The sequence below is a fragment of the Camarhynchus parvulus genome, chromosome 1 (assembly GCF_901933205.1).
Source record: "Camarhynchus parvulus chromosome 1, STF_HiC, whole genome shotgun sequence".
NCBI lineage: Eukaryota > Metazoa > Chordata > Aves > Passeriformes > Thraupidae > Camarhynchus > Camarhynchus parvulus.
This window is the reverse complement of record NC_044571.1, coordinates 74141633-74160697: the sequence shown is the minus strand read 5'-3', so window position 1 is coordinate 74160697 and position 19065 is coordinate 74141633. Positions and strand designations below refer to the sequence as shown.

At 38.5% G+C, this 19065-nt stretch overlaps 1 protein-coding gene across 1 annotated transcript in view; it reads right to left on the bottom strand.

The window, feature by feature from the left end:
- The window catches only part of GUCY1A2 (guanylate cyclase 1 soluble subunit alpha 2), a 152798-nt gene that overhangs the window by 46908 nt on the left and 86825 nt on the right, over window positions 1-19065 (bottom strand). The window contains 1 exon segment of the mRNA XM_030944247.1: window positions 12407-12550. Coding sequence (XP_030800107.1) covers window positions 12407-12550 — 144 coding nt within the window.

Below are 19065 nucleotides of genomic sequence, written 5' to 3'. Positions count from 1 at the left end.
AGGTTTTTTTCCTAGTTATGATAGAGAAAAGGTTCCAGGGAGTGCTAGACAGGATGCAGTTGTGCTTTTTTCTCATTGAAGTTTAACAAAAGTGAGACTGTAAATTTGAACATCAAATAATTTTCTAAGCGATGTGAAGTTTTATGATAAACACATACAGAAATAAACCCCCTAAGTTTGAACTCCATGTCGTCTTTAATTTTACCTTTGAAAAAGTCATTATTCAAAGTGAAAGGAGACTAATATTTTGGAGTTAAAAGCAATGAAACAGTCAGTCTGCATCCTACAAAAATACTTTGTCCATGATAAAATTAGCATGTAATGAAATTAAATTAATTAGTGTTTCAGAGTTTATATAGGAAAAGGGTCACTAATTTTCATGTTGTCTTGGTGAATATAAGCTAAGAATAACCACCATGAGCAAATTCTTGAAGACAAATAGACTTGTAACATAGAGAAGAAACTGTTCAGTCTTTATTTATATCCCTTTCAGTATCTGTGAACTGAAATGACAGTTTCTCCTCAGAAAATCCAAGTCTGAACAAAGGCAGCTAAATGCAGAAGATTTTCTACTCAAATAAAAGGACCTGAGTTCAGCTCCCAAAGTACTTACATTTACAAATGTGTACTTAGCTAAACCAGGTTTGAAATTATCCATAAATACCAGACCGTATTTGATTAAATAAATAGGCATTTTGGTCAAAAAGACATCTGAACAATGAAGCTCTTCTCTAAGTTCAAGCAACCAGTGTGCTGTGAGATGATCACATTTTCAAAACATTATAAGTAAGCAAGATGGGCTGTAAACTGGGAAAGATGAAAAAATACAGACAGATACAAACTGAAATAACAAATAAAAGATCAAAGTCCTATAACCAGGGACTATAAATACAAATTTTTGAGTGTACGATCTACTTTAAAGTTTGTCCTACTTGAAAGGCCCCCAGATGCCTGATTTTCAGACCACAAAGCTCAATTATTTTCTATCATAACACCTTGAGAACATAGGATTTACTAAAAAAACTCACAGAAACACTTATTGGAATAACAGGGAAATATATGTGTCATTTCATATTATATATTTGTTGTCACTGTCATCGATCAGTCAAGAAAAAAAAAAGACTTCTTCAATTAAGGGTTTTGTAAAAGTCTGCTTCTTTTAAGTAAATCATATTGATGTTCCCAAAGGAAACAATAACTCTAATTCTGCAAAGTGTTGTTTGTGGCTACAGAGTGGGCGCCACTATGCAGAAATGACAGTAGTAAAGCAGTAACAACAGCAGTTAGTTCCTTTCCCAAAGAACTGTATGGCAGTTTAAAAAGTCTCCCTATTTTTAGGACTCTTTTTCTTCTGGTAAAGGTTTTTACTATTTTTTTCATCCATTTTTTAAAATGCAGCACAAATGGACCTACTACAACAAAGTAAGTTGTCACAGAAAGAAAAACAGACATTCTAAAGAGAGATGATAGAAAAGACAAATTTCCAGAAAGGCACATAGGGATTTAATTACTCACTTTTTATTTAAATTTTTGTAAGAGGTGTCACTATGTCTACAGAAAAGTGAAAATACATGCTGTTGTAAAGAACATGTTATGTCTCCCAGATGAACATCAAATTTTAACAACGTAAACCTCTCATAACGTTACCTGGGCCAGAATAACTAAAGAGCTCAGTCAAGTCTGGATCTGTGTGGCTGGGAAGCAGCCTTGCTGAAAGGGATCTGGGGGTCCTGGTGGACAAGCTGGCAGGGCTAGCAGTGCACTGCTGCAGCAGCAAAGGCCCGCTGGATCCTGGGCTGCATCTGCAGGGGCATCGTGGCAGAGATGGAGACATCATCGTCCCACTCTGCTCAGCCTTTGTCACCGTGCCCAGTGTGGCCCCGCTGCTCAGCAAAGGTGCAGACAAACTGGAGTGTCCAAGGGAAAAACACAAAGGTGATCATGAGGCTGGAGAGCCTGTCCTATGAGGGGAGCCTGAAGGACTGGGGCCTTTTCTCCCTGCAGGAGAGACACCTAAGGGAGGAAACTCATCACAGTATTCCAGTACTTAAAGGGCAGCTACAAACAAGACAGAAAGTCACAGAGGACACATGGACAAGAAAAGAGGTGACAGGTACAACTTGCACCAGGAGAGGCTTCATCTCAACATAAGAAATATTTTTTTTTACAGTGAGAACAATCAATCAGTGGAACAACATCCCTAGGGATGCGGTGAAGTCCCCATCAGTGGAGGTGTTCAAGCTGTCTTTGGACAGGTGGTCAATAATGTCACCTGGGCACAAAAAATTGGACCAGCTGATCTTCAGAAATCCTTTCCAACCTTAAAGGTTGTTCTATGATTTTGTGATTTTTGATAACTTTATTTTAGATATTAAAATAATGGTGAAAGCATTAGAATTTTGAGCTAAATGTCAAGAAATATCTTATTCATCTAGGAAAACTACACCTCAACAAGAAATTATCCAGAGCTTTTGCTTTATGGCATGGAGATTTTGCAGGAAGGTAAAATGAGATCTCAGAAATACATCTCTTCCCATTTTCCTTCTCAGGGTTGATTCTTTTCCTGTAATGAAGCTCCAAAGCTAGACAAAAATCAGGTTTTCCTTCAGGATAATGATCACTTTAACCTCTCCAAGTTCTGCCAGGTGGAGAAATCCTTGTACATTCTAATCCACTTTTCCTTATACCACTTTCCACTTTCTTTTTATTGCTGCAATCAAATAGGTCACATGGTAGGACTGAATATCCTCAGATTATTTCTGCCTTGTTTTCCCTCCTCCTCCATTCAAAACTAATGCCTTTGCCTCTCCTCTCCTCTCTCTTTAAAATACTAAAGCAAAACCAAAATCCAATATAAATATGGAGATTTTTATGCTAAAAAAAAGTTCAAATTATTCAACATAAAGTTTCTGAAGAGGATTATTTGCACTGAATTACTTTTACCCTAGTTTAGATTTAAAGGAAGTATTTGAACAGAAAAGGCTGTCACAAATCCTGTGGAAGTACTGGCATTTTTTCCAAAACACTCCATGTCTCATATGAAAGGAAGCTGACATACCATGAAACATTTAGTTTATAGATTCATTTATGACAGGAAATGCATTCTTCCTTAGGGAACTAAACTATTCTGAAACTGTTGAACAATGTTGCTGAACTTGTCAGCTCCAAACAGAAGGCCAAGTATAACCCTCCAGCATCCACCCCTCATCTGAACTGTTCACTCAAATATAGCACAGTGCAATGACTCACTGTTTAGCTCAGAATAATGACAACAGTTAATGCCATAGGGTTTTTTAACTGGTGCTTAAAACTGCAGACTTTGACTTTTCCTCTCTGAACTGTGCATGTTGGAGAGAATGGGAGAAGCCAAGTACAGCCATTAACAAATGCACTTCCTTCTTCTTAAACTTGCAGAGCAGATGCTGCCAGCTGCTCCTAAAAATGCTATAACTGTGGATGCATAAAGGTTAACATTTCTACAGGATTACCCAGTGGGGCTGACAAAGACACTGATTTCCATGAGACAATCCACAGGCAGCTCCTCTGGGACTTGGGGCAAGGCTCTGCTTGTAATCCAGGGTAAGGAAAGAGAAGGACAACCAAGGTGCTCTTCCTTGTGACATGAAAAACCTTTGCCTCTTTCTACCAGTGAGATAATCCTCCCAGAAAAACTGTATGAAACGGACAAGAGAACTAATGGGTTATGGAGAGGAGAACAATGCCCTTCAAATGTGTAACAGAAGTCATACAGTATAAAACACTGCAGGCAGCTCAATTTTTTTTTTTTTTTTTTGCTTTTTGTATTTCCAGCTGCACCTTATACAAAACTACTCATGCAGTAGCAGACAAGGAAGAGGGGAGAAGGTGTAGATGGGACAAGGCTCTTTCTTGAATCTTTTTCTCCAGGCTGCATCTGGATGAAAGGAGGAGCTATGCTAGCACTGTCATCTAGCCCACAGATGCCCAAGCTGCATTATCCAGGAGGGTCTCTTACTTTTGCACACTTTAATGCTGCAGCAGGTATAACACCATCTCTTTCTTCTAGGGGAGGGTCAGGATGAAGTAGATTTTCCCTATTAACTGCCAAAACATAAAGTTTATGGTACACTGTGGCTTCAGATAGAGAAAACCATTTGAATTAGGTGACTAAACTGTCGGGACCCTTGGAAGAGACAGACACTGGGTATCGAGTGATTTACTGGTAGTTCCAAAGCAACATATTGTCCAGTTTAGAAAAGAGAATGTACATAACTGAGATTGCAACAGTAAATAAATATCATCAGCACTGCACAGAATAGGCTTCCTTATTTTCAAGCAGGCAGACCACAAAGCAGGTGCTGACAGCTCAGTCACTGAAAGGAGAGGCAGATGCTCAAGCAATGCAGCACCGGGCAGCAGCTGCCTGACAGCATCTCAGCAGCTGGAAACAGACACTGAGGTAGCAACCACCTCTACAGCTTTAAAGGGCATGGCATTTTCATCTCTGCATCTCCCTCTGAGGCCTCTGGGATCACCTGTGCCTATTAACCCAGTGAGGCAGCAATTCAAGGCTAGCATTTTCTGGTCATGCTTACTGCATAAAAGCCAATCAAGCACTATTTTTATGCATAGACTGTGCTGTTTCTCAGTGTATTACTGCTTATCTTCTGTGAGTCCTTGCAGGCTTGTGTATTTTCATATCACCACTTTTTTCAACTTTTGTGTAATGTTTTTCATCTCTTCTCCATCTCAGGAGATAAGAAAAAATACTCTTCTTGTATAGTGGAAACCAGACCTTTTAATTTTTATTTGACAGGAAACATAATGGAAGAAGAGAACATACATTTAGGACTTAGGAGAAATAAAATTTCAGCTCCCTGCTACCCTAGATTCCCTAGCCCAATTCTTTAAATATTCATTAATTATTTCAAATTTTATATCTCTATTATATATAAACATATAACATCATTGTACATGCTGCAATTCTAAATTTAGATTTTTGTCTATTATTCCCTTCATAAAGATGCAATATCAATCCTTTGAAATGCTCTATGCACCACAGATTTAATTATTTATTCACCTGGAGGGTTGCATTTCTATCATTATTATTGCTTGGTTTTGTCTGAATAAAGAGTCAATGTACAATAATAATAACAGAAAATTTCAGCTTCAGCATGGGAGTCCTCCACTGACTGTAACAGCCAGAGCCAGAATGTGAAGTTCTGGCAGCTGCAAAAAATGTCCCAACCCAAGCCCAGGGTCAAAACTGTATCATAGGATATCCTCCATCCTAGATAAATGAGAATGCAGAGATCTTTTTTCCTCATAAAGAATACAAGTTTAATGCTTTACTCTCTTTAAAGTTCTGGGTTTTTTTCTCCCCAGGTCATTGTCCCAGTAACTATTGGTATTTAGTACTCTGAAGTGAGTTTTAATCAGTGATTTAACAAAAGCTGGTAGATAAGCCCGGTAATTTGTTTTTTATCATAAAGTGTTCTCAGCCAAAAAGTCTTTTCTATGGAAAATTCCCAACCAGTTCTACTACTAGCCAGACATCTGGAGTGCTAGTTGGAGGCGTTTGTGTCTGGAATGATTGCTGAACGGTGAGAGATGTCACACCGTGACCTCAAAGCTAACCCCACAACCCAGCTGCATATCCTGTGCTCCCTGCAGGGATCTAAACCTTGAAATCCTTGCTGGTTTTCCTTGTGCATGTAGTTATAGCACCTAGAGAAGAAAATGAAAGTATCTGCTCACTGTGAGGCACCAGGACAAAGCTAGGTGCAGCCATCACAGCAAGGGTTAGTCTCCTTTGAGGAACAGTATGACTGAATTACAGAGGCGTTTCCACACACCCCTAGATCTGCATACTGTGAGTCAAAGAGCTGTGAACATGCAGTAATCACTGTGAACTAATAAACAGTGGGAAAGTTCACAAGGTGCCCTGGGTAACAATCCTGGTTTCTACAAACATGTTTTATCTCTGCCACAGGTCAAGTAGAGATGGAATGGCACTTGTGCTTCCTACGTGCCAGAGACGAAATGTCAGAGAACACGCGGCACGAGAGGAGAATGGCCAGGTCTAATGACAAAACCTCTTCTGAGCTGATGCTCATGTCATTAATTAGCCCCTTGCTTGTCTTTTAGGTCTCTCTCTCCCAGCAGTCATTAAAAAAGAAGATCTCCATAGCTTTCTAATTTACTCAAATTTGGCTTACACTAGGTTGCCAATCCCAATATGATGCCTCTGCCTGAGCAGGTGGATCCTTATGTTGTGCAGAATCAAGTCCTTGTAGCTTTGAAAATCTACCTTTAGCACCTACAGCAGACTTTACCTAAGAACTGAAATGTGTGCCATCTGAAAGAATGAACAAGCCTTTGGGAACCCTCCCTCTTCAGCAGACAAAGTGCCAGTCTAATTCTCCAGACCAGATTCTTCATTATAAACCCCCACTTTGCCTTGTTACTGCAACACACGCAGTAACACTGTCCTACAGTGGCTATAAAATACAACTGGATTTGACAAAGTCACTTCAAAAGAAAAGAAGTTGCACATAATCAGTGTGGTTTGGGATTTTTAAAGATCATTACTAAAATCACACAAAAGGAAGCAGTTGAGTGAAAATGACTGTAGAGCTGAGGAAAGTGAATTTTCCCTTAGAGTAGTCTAACAAAACTTTCAATTTCCCACATTCCTGGGGAAATGTGCTTCAATCAGCTCCTCTCTTTTTACATTTCCAAAGGCACTGGGCCAAACTGAGGAAGTGCAATCATGAACTCTCCCACGTCCAGAGAATCATCACCAGGGCTGACTTTGTCTCACCATCTCCCAAGCATGCTGTAAAGGTACCAAGCTTCCCTGATGTGCAGCTCTGAATGGTCCCCAAAACTGTCATGATGCTCTAATGCTGGTAAACCTGTGAAACTACAAGCTCTTGAAAGTCTCTTAATGCAAAGGCTTCTTTTGTGGAACTGCTTCTGATTTTTTTTCCTTTCAACAGAAGGATACTTCTAATTTCCAGTTCTGCAGGCAGAAGTAGGATATTCTATACCTTCCAGAGTCTGATGTAGACATTAGGTACAAGGCGAAGTTGCTAGGAGACCACAGATGGAGCAAGGAGCATTGCAGGAACGCAGCAGCTTTTCACACAGGGCTGATGAGAATTCCTGCATCAGCAGTCAGCCCTTCACAACTTAAAACAAACCAGACAACCTTTTGCTGCTTACGTAAAGATGTACTTTTGGATAGAACCATTAAATTGTTATAAAACCAGCACACCACAACCTGAATAATAAGCAAGGAAGGAACACTGAAAAGGATAACATAGACAGCACCTGCTGCTCTCTCTCATTGTTTTTGGGAATGGGCCCTTCACTTAAAAAATAGAAATCCCATTTATACAAACAAATGTCGGCACTTCCTACATGGGTCCTGGACCCAAGTGACATATCACTGAAACACAAAGGGGAATACTTAATGAACAAGCAGAAGGTGGTATGCACTCTAAAATTCATTGCCCATCTCCACGTTATTTAGGAAAGTGTGTCGCTCACCGTGGCCATAAACCATTACAATCTACAGAGCCCTTTTGACTCCTTCTGTGCCCTTACTCACAAGTCTGAGTTCATGCTAGTTAAAATTATCATTTGGCAAGCAGAGATTACAGGTTTATCAAACTCAGGCTTTCATTGTTTCAGTCACCATGATCACAGGAATTTAAACAGACAATATAAACCAAAACTAATGCAGTTGCATGACTGCAAGGTCATACATCTTAGACATGCTAAACTAATGGTTCTACCTGCAAAGCTTTATCTGTCTCCTATATATGGAAAGTTGAAGTATAGAAAGTCTGGATCAAATCTAAAATTCAAATGGAAAAGGTGTGACAGATCGAAGTTGTGAACCTCCATTTCAGTTCAGCTCTTCCCAGTGGGATCATCCATCCTGAGAGGTCATTAACCTGCTCACTCTTGAGGTGGGACTTACCTGACAAATATTAATTCATCTATTTCATCCTAAATTAGACACTGCAAGCATTTCAGACGAATACAGACTAAATTTACTCTCTTCATTTAAGAGGGAGCAACAGTAACAAGTTTAGCCATACCTGTTCACACTGTCAGTGTTGGAAATTGGATGATGTTAATGCCTACACTGTTTGAGTGCAGCCTACAAATCCAATAATAAAATAGCTTTGGCAATGCACATCTGAAGGTTGGAAGCTTCAAGTGATAATAAAGAAACAACTGAGCTGAGTACCAAATTATGTGCCATGCAAATACAAGGTGCCATCTACCTCACCTGAGAATAAATTAAACACATCGAAGCTATGAGCTAGAAATGTTCTGCACTACTCTGTTTAGAGTATTTCACAAACTAGTCATGAGAAAGTGAGCAAAAAGAAAGGTAGGGGCATGTATTTGCTTCGGCTTGGGATTACAGTATTTACAGGTCTAATTCTCATGTTATGGTAACATAAATAATTTCAAATATAGATGAAATTTTTCTGCTGTAGCAAAACATCTTGGAATGTGTTTTGAATTGCTGTGGTAAGGCTCAACCATTATGCTTTAGACAAGAACACCTGCACACAATTAATCTAAATAATTGTAGTTCATTTCAGCAGCTTCATGTAAATCGTTTACTTTTCCTCTGAGTTCCCAGTTCTTATCTCTTCATGACCCTATTACATAAACCTTCATACACCACAAAAATAAGCAGATAATTTTCTCTCAGGAAATCTCATTAGTGGAAACTAGGTATGTTCTGTCACAGCAGCCCTTTTGAAAAAAACTGAAAAGGAGATCTTTCTCTTTCTTTGGGATATACACCACACATTGATTAATTAGGTAAGCTTTGAAGCATGATAAAAAGTTATCAAAGTAATAATATTCTCTAGGAATTCCATATCTGCACTGCAACCTTTCACTGAAGGTCAATGCCCTGGAGAATTCCTCTTACAGTATTATCTCTAGCTATTAAAATTAATGTAATTTCACTTTATCTTAAAAAAATGTAGTAAAGTACAAAGCACATCCTATACTCAAGTAACACTCACTTAAATATAGGAGGAAATTTTAAATCAATATTTTCAGACTAAAGTTATAAAGCACTACATATGTACCGAATATAAATCAAAAGAGTGTTTCCAAAATACAATTTTATGCTGTAAGGATAAAAATGTATATCAAATTCTACATACAGTATCTGAAGCAAAAGTGTCTCTTGTACTAAGGCCTTAGCTCATTCTAAAGTAACAGGATTTTGCCTCTAGTAGAACTGAGTTTAAAAAAATCACACAGGGACCTGAAGCCTCCTCCATTACTCATAGGGGAATGATCAGCCCATTTTCTATTACAAATATTTCTTTCTAAGAGGGCAGGCTGTGTTACAACACTGATGATAGGATTTGTGTATTCTGCTGTAATACAGCTCGCCCTCTCTTCCTGCAACATAACAGTTTCTCATTACCCTTCAAGTGCCAGGCTGCTCACACAGGTTTAAGGAGTGCTGGCACAGAGTTCCTATCCTGCTTATGCATTTGTGCTGCCTCTGGCTCTGTTGGAAATGCTGAATGCCTGAGTAGGTGAGCTGCACACCACAGTGCTCTCATCAGCGTGCTATGAGCTCTAACTCAGAGCAGGGAGCATCATCTGGATACAAACCAGACCTGCTTCGTACACCTGGCCACCATCCTGAGGTCCATCATGTGAGTTCTCTGCTTGTTTTTTCTACCTCTGTTGGCATCAGGACTGAAGGCACTTGGAGACAGTAGTTCATGTTTGGACTCAGGTGTTTATTATTTCTTATCAGTGAAACAGCCTCACAACGATGAGTTCTGCAGCCTTTCATTAGCAAGGCACAAAATGGCTAACCATCTCTTGTTACAAGGTCTTTTAAGACTAAACTATCCAATTAAGAACTGACACCTAGATTATTTGCCCCTTTAACCCAATAACTGATCCCTCGAAGCCTGCAATGCGGACTTTTCCGTCCAATTACAAAACATCACCCAAACCCATGAAGAAGAAGGAAGAAGGTGAAGAACAACCTGCCTTTGCCCTAAAACCTCCATGTTGCTTCATATTTATTTCTATGTTCTAAAACCCCAAACTCTAAGTTTTCCACTCTGTGATATTACACACTTCTAACCAACTACACACTCATAATCCCAGTGCTATTAATCCATTTTGGAAGCCTTCTCCACAGCCTCAGGTCAAATGTAGTACTCTCTTGCAAGTCTGTTCCCTTCAGCACAGAAAGTTTAAAATTCTCAGCATCCAGGTTTCCAACACATCACTGCTCACTGCCCACACTAGCATTGCTCTAAGGGGCAGATTTTTCATGAAGTCTACATGGTTGTACAAAGAGGTTATTTTTGTGATCACTACAATGAACACCTTCATATGATAACAGTGTACCCAGATAACAAGCCTCATTTCATCATCTACTAATGCACTTGATAGGTGAAAATCTTATCCTAAATTCTTGTTTATGTGATATGGTATTTTTAAAATTTATTTGTTTACTTTTTCATCTTAACTTTTTGAGACTTGAAGTGTCACTTAATAAGATATTCACTGCTCTCACAGTGATGAACACTTCAAGAACCACCAAAAGTAAATCCTTGCATTCTGGTGAATTCAGCCTTGAGATGACAACAAAATACATCCATCAAAGTAATTTAGAAAATGCATATATTTCATAAACCTCCAGGGCAACCTAAAAGTTATATCATGTATTTAAGAGCAGTCCAAGCACTTAAACACATATGGGCTTGGGGCCATGATGACTTTCCTGAGAACTTCGTTCAAGTGCTTGACCACATCTCCCTTAAATCCAATCTGAACTTCCCTGGATGCTGCTTTAAGACAATTTAATGCACATGGAACATTTGCTAATGGGAACCTGTGGCACAATGGGCCCCTTCATATTTTTTAAGTGAAAAACTGCTGACTAACAAAAATAGGGATCACTCTAGCCAATTTAACATTGTCTGGAAGGCAAAAGTCATGCCAACTGAATTTAGAAATCATGAGTATGTTTTTAATTATGATGATCGTTGACATAGCCACTAGGAAAAATTATGCATTCCTTGCCACTTGTAGGAGGACTCATGTGACAGAGTGTAGAAGCTCACAGCATAGACATCCACATTTAGGTTAAGTACATAGATCTCCCTCACAGACAACTAAAAAAGCACACATTTTTAGGGAGTGATTCATCTTGTCCTAGAGTAGACATCTAAACTAGGACAAACTAAAGTAGACTTCTCCAAAAGTCCTTATTGCAGTAGTTTACAGGGTAAAGATAGACACATGAGAGGAACCCTAACCTTAATAAACTTTAAAACAAATCAGAATATGCCTCTATGAAAGATAAGCTTTATTTTTAAGCACAGCTTCCAGGTTAGGTATTCTACCACCATCCCTCCTGCCCTGAAATCTATTACACCTAAAATTGAAGACAGAACAATTAAGAAATCTCAGTACCTCTACTTTCAGTTTAAGTATGATGAACTTTTTTCTCCTGAATTCTAATGGAGGTTTATTAGCACTTTTTGAAAATATTTGGTTATTCCCAGCATTTTATTCTATACATATTTCCTCTACAATGTCTTTATGCCTTTCTTTTACAGGTTTTCTTATGCAGACAGTGAAAATAAGAGGATTTTTCTGAAAAATAATGTGTATTAATGAAAACAGTCACAAAAAGTGAGTCTCAGAGTAAAATATACACCTTCAAAAGTTCCCTACAATTGAAGCAATGACTCAAAAGAAAGTGAAAATATGAAGAGGCTCTGGAAGACAGCTCTCCCAGCACATACCAGTGTAGCTAGCACATATAATTGCCTACAGTTATTAGAGAAGCAAAAATTATAAATAAATATAAATAAAAATCAAACAAAAAGATATATTTTAGTAGGATTAAATTAACATCTGTTTGAAATAGTTTTATATCAAAACTGAAAATGCTATGTCTTCTGGTATCTTCAGTCTTTGAATGCTTATTTTGTGTTCAATGAATGTTCACATGAAGTTTTAACAGAATTTTCTTCAAGATGCACAGTCCAACATATTTTTTCAGAATGGTATTCTTTTGAATCTGTTGGTATAGGACCAAAAAAAGCAGAAGAGCAGAGGAACTTGAAAATGTTACAAAAGGACATCTGGTTTTTCCCCCGCTGTACCAAAAGTAGGGAACGGAAATGGCATAGCACGGGAAGGAAGCATATTAACAGTGAGAAAGAGCAGGCAGTCCACAGATTCTTCTTTTATGCAGGTTTACACCAATTTGTAGAAGGGGCCTGTGGCCTGCCAGAGCTGCAGACATAGTGATGTAAACTCTGTGGCACAGAACATAATGAAATGAAGCAGGTCTGTGTATCACTGATTAGCTGAGAGTAAAGAGCAAAGGGGTTACCTTAATCGGGCTTCCATCTGGAGTAAGAACCTCTTCTGAAAGCTCCATCATCTTCAGTGCCATCAGGGCAATGGCTTTGGCATGACTAAGGCTTTTCTTATGGAGCCCTGCTGCAACGCAGTACGCATCACCTATTGTTTCCACCTGCAGCAATCAGAGAAACCCAGAGTTATGGCGTGATAATGAGAGGGGAACCCTGCTATTAGGGTTGCAATCAAATAGCAGTGCTTAAAACATGTGAGCAAAACACCCATAAATAAGCAATTAGACAAAAGAGCATAATTACCTGAGTCTGCAAACAGGTACAGTGAAAACCCGACAAGCAACAGCACAGTGGTTTATCACCTAATAACCAAAGAAGATTGTCTAGAACAGTGTATGGCATCAGCTGAGATATGACAACATTCTCCCACAGCAGTAACACAGAAAATTGCATTTTCCTAAATGAGAAATCACTTGCAGCTTCATTTCATACTATCCTGGATGAGTTTGCTGTTGGGTAAGAGTAGTGCCACATAATTATAATCAGTAATTAGTATTTGATATGCTAGAAAATTATATCAAGAAGAGAATTAGAAAAATCAAAACATCACCATAAAAACAGTGAAGACTACCTAAGTTCTCATTAGCGGGTAGCTCTTCCTGGTATAATTACAAATAGACACTATTGCTAAAGACTTCTGCCTGCACCTTTGTCCCTTATTTTCAAATAAGAATTGATGTCTCTCTCTACCATGCAGGATGTCTTACTCTGCATTACCCTACCTGCAGCCATGAAGTTCAGCAGACAGACCCCTCTGGTCTCTTCAGGCAGGCCTTACTGCTCTCTTATCCTGATTTGCTTTAAAAAAAGCTGGCCCCCAGAAGGAAGTGGGAGCAAAATGAATTGCAGAAGCCCTCTGATTCTGGATAAAGGCAGCCTGAGAAACACTGCAGCCCTCAAGGCCTGCAGCTTTATTTACAGCATTGTGTTTTGCAGTCTGTTTGCTCACACATCTGTAACATTCTCATACAAAATCCATTAACATGAGCCCAAGCAGACCTCAAGGATTAGTTTAGTTTTTGTGACATAACTAATCTGGCTTTCACCCTGCACACAACACTAGAAGAATGCCAGAAAATTCTTCAGCAAAGTCTAGGGTGAGAAGAAAGCAAGCACTGAGAAAGGAGTTATTCAGAGAATAAATATGGCTGATTCATCTCCCTGCAGAGAATCTACTAAGTAGTAGGCCTGCATCTTCTCAGATTAATTTCCTGTCTTGATAAACTGGAAACAGTATCTCAATACAAACAGTACCGGAAATAGTAAGCATCACATGTAAATGTACCCAGAGCATGAACCTAGAACAGGTTGAGCAAATACTTCCCCCACCACCAAACTTAATCTGCTGCAAACCCATTGTGAAGTTTGCCACCTTAACCTTTCTGGCTGATTGTGCAGGAGGATGTAAATATAGATAAGAAGCTGAAGGTTTCTCCTGAGCTGAGACAGCCATTAGAGCTCCTTCAACATCTTTGAAAGCTCCTAATAGTACTTGGATATAGAACAAAACACATAGGAGCAATCAATATTTCTGTCTGCCTGTTTGCCATATCTCAGGATGTCTGTCCACAAGCAGCAGACACTACCAATGCCCTGCAGTTGAGGAGTTTGTTTTTTCCAAAGATAAATGGGTGGGCAAGAATATATCAACGGCTGGTGAAAAATGTAGAAACTGAGCAAAAAGACAAACAAGCACAGTGAGAAGAAGTATCAGAAGTTAAAAAGACAGTCTGGAAGAAACAGATGTTTAAAAATGCTCTAAATTGGATGAAAGCATTAGCAGAAATCCATTGTCATTCTTTAAAATCATGAATAAACATCAGTAGGAACAGACTCAAAGGGGTTACTAGAGAAAGATCTGAGTCTATGATGTCAAATACATAAATTAAATACAAATTCTGCTCCTTGTTGAATAACCTAATTTCAGACTTGCTTTTCCACTAAAGTTAGTTGCATAGATGTGGGATCATATACTGTTCCTGCAGTGTTCAGACAAAACTACTTATTTTGTTAACTTCTTCCCTCTTGGAAATTTCCATAGCTGTAATTTAACAGCTAAATTCCACACACTGAATGTACTGTACTACCAGAAAAATGGGACTGAAGCAGCCTCATATTCATCTTTATACAAAAATAAAAACTATAATAATGCCATTACTCTTTGAAGTGCTTGTCCCTATGGAGTTCATCTGACAGAAATACTGGAGAAGCAGAAGAAGGACTACAACTGCTTAGACTGACCTGGTAGTTTGAACTGGATGTGATGAGTACTGACAGGCCTGTCTAATGATTTATCATTCTGAAACCCTGTTTTCAGTCACTTCTAGGGTCTTCCTCAACTAAGCATTTAAGCTGTAATTTTCATTATGAGTACCTCCACTGAACTTTAACCTTGGTTCCATCCTTCTTCAAAACTAGATCTGACAAATCTTCCAGAAGTTCCAGCAGTTCTTGTAATTCAGATTGTCCATGGCATTTGCATTTGGTCCACTTGTATGGAGTCATAAAATCATTGAATGGTTTTGGTTGGGACACTTCAAGATTATCTAGTTTCAACTCCCCTGCCATGGACCAGAGACCCCTTCCACTAGACCAGGTTGCTCAGAGCCCCATCCAACCTGGCCTCGAACACTTCCAGGGATGGGGCATCCACAGCTCCTCTGGGCAGCCGGTTTCAGTGAATCAACACCTTCATTGTGAAGAATTTCTTCCTTTTATAAAATACAGTCAGTTTTGGTTCATAATCAATGACTGTTGTCCTGTAACAATAGGCCTTGGTAAAATGTCTCTCTCCATCTTTCTTATAAGCTCCATTTATACATCAAAGGTCACACAAGATCTCTTTTCTAGGTGGAACAACCCAACTCTCAGCCTGTCTTCACAGGAGAGGCGCTTTGGTCATTTCTGTGGCCCTCCTCTGGACTCACTCCAAGACATCCATGTCCTTTTTTTTGCTTAGGGCACCAGAGCTGGATGCAGCACTGCAGGTGGGGTCTCACCACAGCAGAGCAGGAATCACCTGCCCTGACCTGCTGGCCACATTTTCTTTTGATGCAACCCAGAGTATGGTTAGCTGTCTTTGGCTGCAAGTACACATTGCTGCCTCATGTCTAAGTTTTCATCTACCAATGTTCCCAAGTCCTTCTTCAGAGGGATGGTCTCAATCCATTCATCCACCAGTCTGTATTAATACTGGGGATTGCCCTGACCTAGATGCAGAACCTTCACTTGGCCTAGCTGAACTTCACAAGGGTTTATGAGGACATTAAAATGGAGACTGCAACAATACATCACACTTCGGAATTTCAGGCTGGGCCCTTGAGTGAGTCAGACGCACACAAGGAAGAAGGGAATTTCTCTTGTCTCAGCTGAGGAGTAGCAATTGGACTAGAAATACAAAGTACTGCTCATAGCTTGCTCCAAAGTATTGTCTGGGTAGATCATGAAACTGTGCACACCAGAGAGCAACCTACTCCATAAATATTCAATGCCAATAGGATTAAATGAAAAGGCAGGCACTACTCAAAGTGTCTAAAAATTGCTGCACTCAGATCTACTTGATACTCTTCGAGATGATGATATACAGCAATAAAACTCCAGAGGAAATCTCTACCATGTGATAAACTAGATTCTGAGTTTTTGACTTTGTAATGTGACTTTTAAGATGCATTAGTAGTAGTATATTCGATTTTTGTGTTCTTCCTAGATACATATGCAGGAAAAGATATTTTGCTTTCAATCGTTTAAGACTGGAATGCCTTATGCTGCTTCTTTAAAAAAGTGAAATATATTCTCTTCTGAATATTAAAGCCATTTTTGCAGATGACTGACAGTTTACCATTAATAAGACTTAGGTTTTTTGGTATTTTTTTTGTAATTAAATTATAGTTTCTTACTGCTCCTAATAGTTCTAGCTACACACTGATTGCTTGAGCAACTGTTACCAACTTTTCATCCCTTTTCACTGATTTACACTTACCATAACAAGCTTCACTGGAGTCTTCATTAATTGGGAATTAATACACAGTACCACAGAAGAGAAGTTGAACTTGCATTTCAAGAAAAAGACCAGTTTCTAAAAACTGCATAACAGAATTTTTATTCTTAACTAACAAATTAAGAATACAGGAAGTACTGCAGTTACTAAACTGCTATACAAAAGTCTCCTCTAAAGCCTTCTTTAACTCTCAAGTCGCTGGAACTGTCCAAATGTTTTCCAGTCAGGCCCTCAAAAAATATTATAATAAAATTAATAATTAGTTGAAGTGTTGTGTACTCTACAGCTCAGGAAAACTTTCTTGACTGGTATCCCAACACTGCTGAATACTGAAGAGTGATAATGCATCCAATTGCAGCAGGAAGCAAACACCTTCTGCTTTTGTGAAGTTATTTTCTATATAGCCAGCTTCTGTTAGTCCTCAGTAGATACTGTATGCCTGCTTTAGATGTGAACAGTAATTTTTACAGAGGGTGAACCCTATAGTAATTGTCTTACAGTCACTTATCCTTAATTCATAACCATTTGAGATGGAGTATGATTTGCAGATCAATTTGGTAGCACAGAATTCAGAATGTAATTCCTCCAATTCTAAAGTGCCAGAGAAAAGAGATTAATAACCTGATCCCTGGGCAGCTCCAACAGGTCTCTTCCAACTATCAGTAGCTAAAACTTATGTTGTCTTTTGTTATTAAACTGAGAAACTGGAAGTTTTAGCCAAATGATGTTCATGGATATAAAGTCAGGGTGTTGTTTCAGTGACAGTTTTTAAGGGAAAATGTGGTGCACTGATGTAACATCCCTGCTTTGCATCCTTCATCCTGAATTCATGAATATGCACCAGTCATTAACTTTCTGAACTTCCAGAGGTAACAAAAAAAAACCTGAAATGTCACACTTCATTTCACAGAGTATCATACATGGGGCAGAGATACCGTTTTTTAAATGAAACCTGAAATAGCAGGCTGAAGATTTTTCACCTAAAATACTCAGGAATTCAAACATTCAATTCTAATGAGTCCTACTCAGAGCCTTTTTAAAGCACAGCTTGGAAATAAACATAAAAAACATAATTGCAGGGGTCACTCTGTGGCAATTCTAATCTGAAATGTCTACTGCAATCAGAAATATTAAATACATTGAAAGAAGTAGCTGGAGGGAGAATAGGCTGTAGTTTTAGTCCTGTCTCTCTCAGCAGGTTTCCTGTGAAAACCTAATATATAATTTGTATTAGAACTATTGCAATGGAGTACTCACTACTATTTTTTTCACGTAAGAGACATAAATAAGTCTGAGTGCAGTTTGTGTGTTTTTAATGGGTTAAATTATACTCATATCAATCAGGCTTCTTTGTTTACAATCAAAATGAAATACATACCAAAAATGGGTCAGAAAATTCATAAGTTTTTTATTTTTTCAGGAAGAAAACCTACCTTTAACAGCATGTCTTTTGTAGATCCTTCACCTTCCTCTGAAGGGTACTTATGTACTATTGTTTTCATCTCTAAAATACTCACAGGGCTGCATACAGATTTATTATCTCACTCATAAGGGTTGTGGTATTTAGTACCCATTTAACATAAAATAATTTATGCCACTGTCCCTTACAGCCTGTTCAACGGTGGTTTTTAAAAATAAATTGGAAATAAAAAGTGAGACTGCCTTCCAGTTCAGGATAAGGAACTACAGGATATTCCTGCTACACACAGATGACCAGAATATAGGATTACTTTGGAAAGCAAATATGTAAGAATTGCATATCAAATGTTTGTTAAAGGTTTCTCGTAGTTGAGAAAAGGGTCACGTTTGAGGAAAAATATATCATGCTGCTCAATATTTTTTGTGTGTGTTTTCCACTGACATATATGAGTAATCTATATAAGTGTATCATACACATAAAGTTTAGATAGAATATCCAGACTTAGATACTCTTTAGCCATGTCTTGATTTCTTACCCTTCTTTTTATAGAGTAACAGATGTTTCTTCCTACTGAATTGAGTTTCCATATGCATCAAATCCTGCTTGTGGTCTCCCCCCTTTGTCCTATTTTAATCACCAGAAATATTTATTTCTGCTTAAGTAAGTATGTGTTCATAATCACTGTAATTTTAAGTTGGCAAGGAAACTTGGAATATTAAACAATTTTTCTATGCTCCACACCCTGTTTACAGACACAGTGTACAAAGTGTATATGCTATGTTTAGCTGAAGAGAAGATCATTACTAAATTGTTTCTTATCACATATGAGTAATCTGCCAATAGCCTGAAACTATCCTACTGCTGGGAGATACTCTATAAAACTTTATTTTGTAAAACTGAAATAATAACAAACAGCAGTTGCAATTATATCAGTTTCCTCTTAAAGAGTTTGAGAGTGAAGAAAACAGAAATAATGAGCAGGGAAAGGGGTAATGCTTTAGCTAATTGCAGTTTAATGCTCTTCTGTTCATCACTTAACTAATCTCTCTGAGAAAACTAATTTTTCTAGTTTGTTTGTGGGTCCTTTTTTAACCTGCACTGAAGAGCATTATTCTCCATCTTAACCTGCCTCTCCTTCTGCCTGTTTCCTATGCATGTTTACCTTCTCCCACAAAAATATAGACACAGTGTTCTCAGTG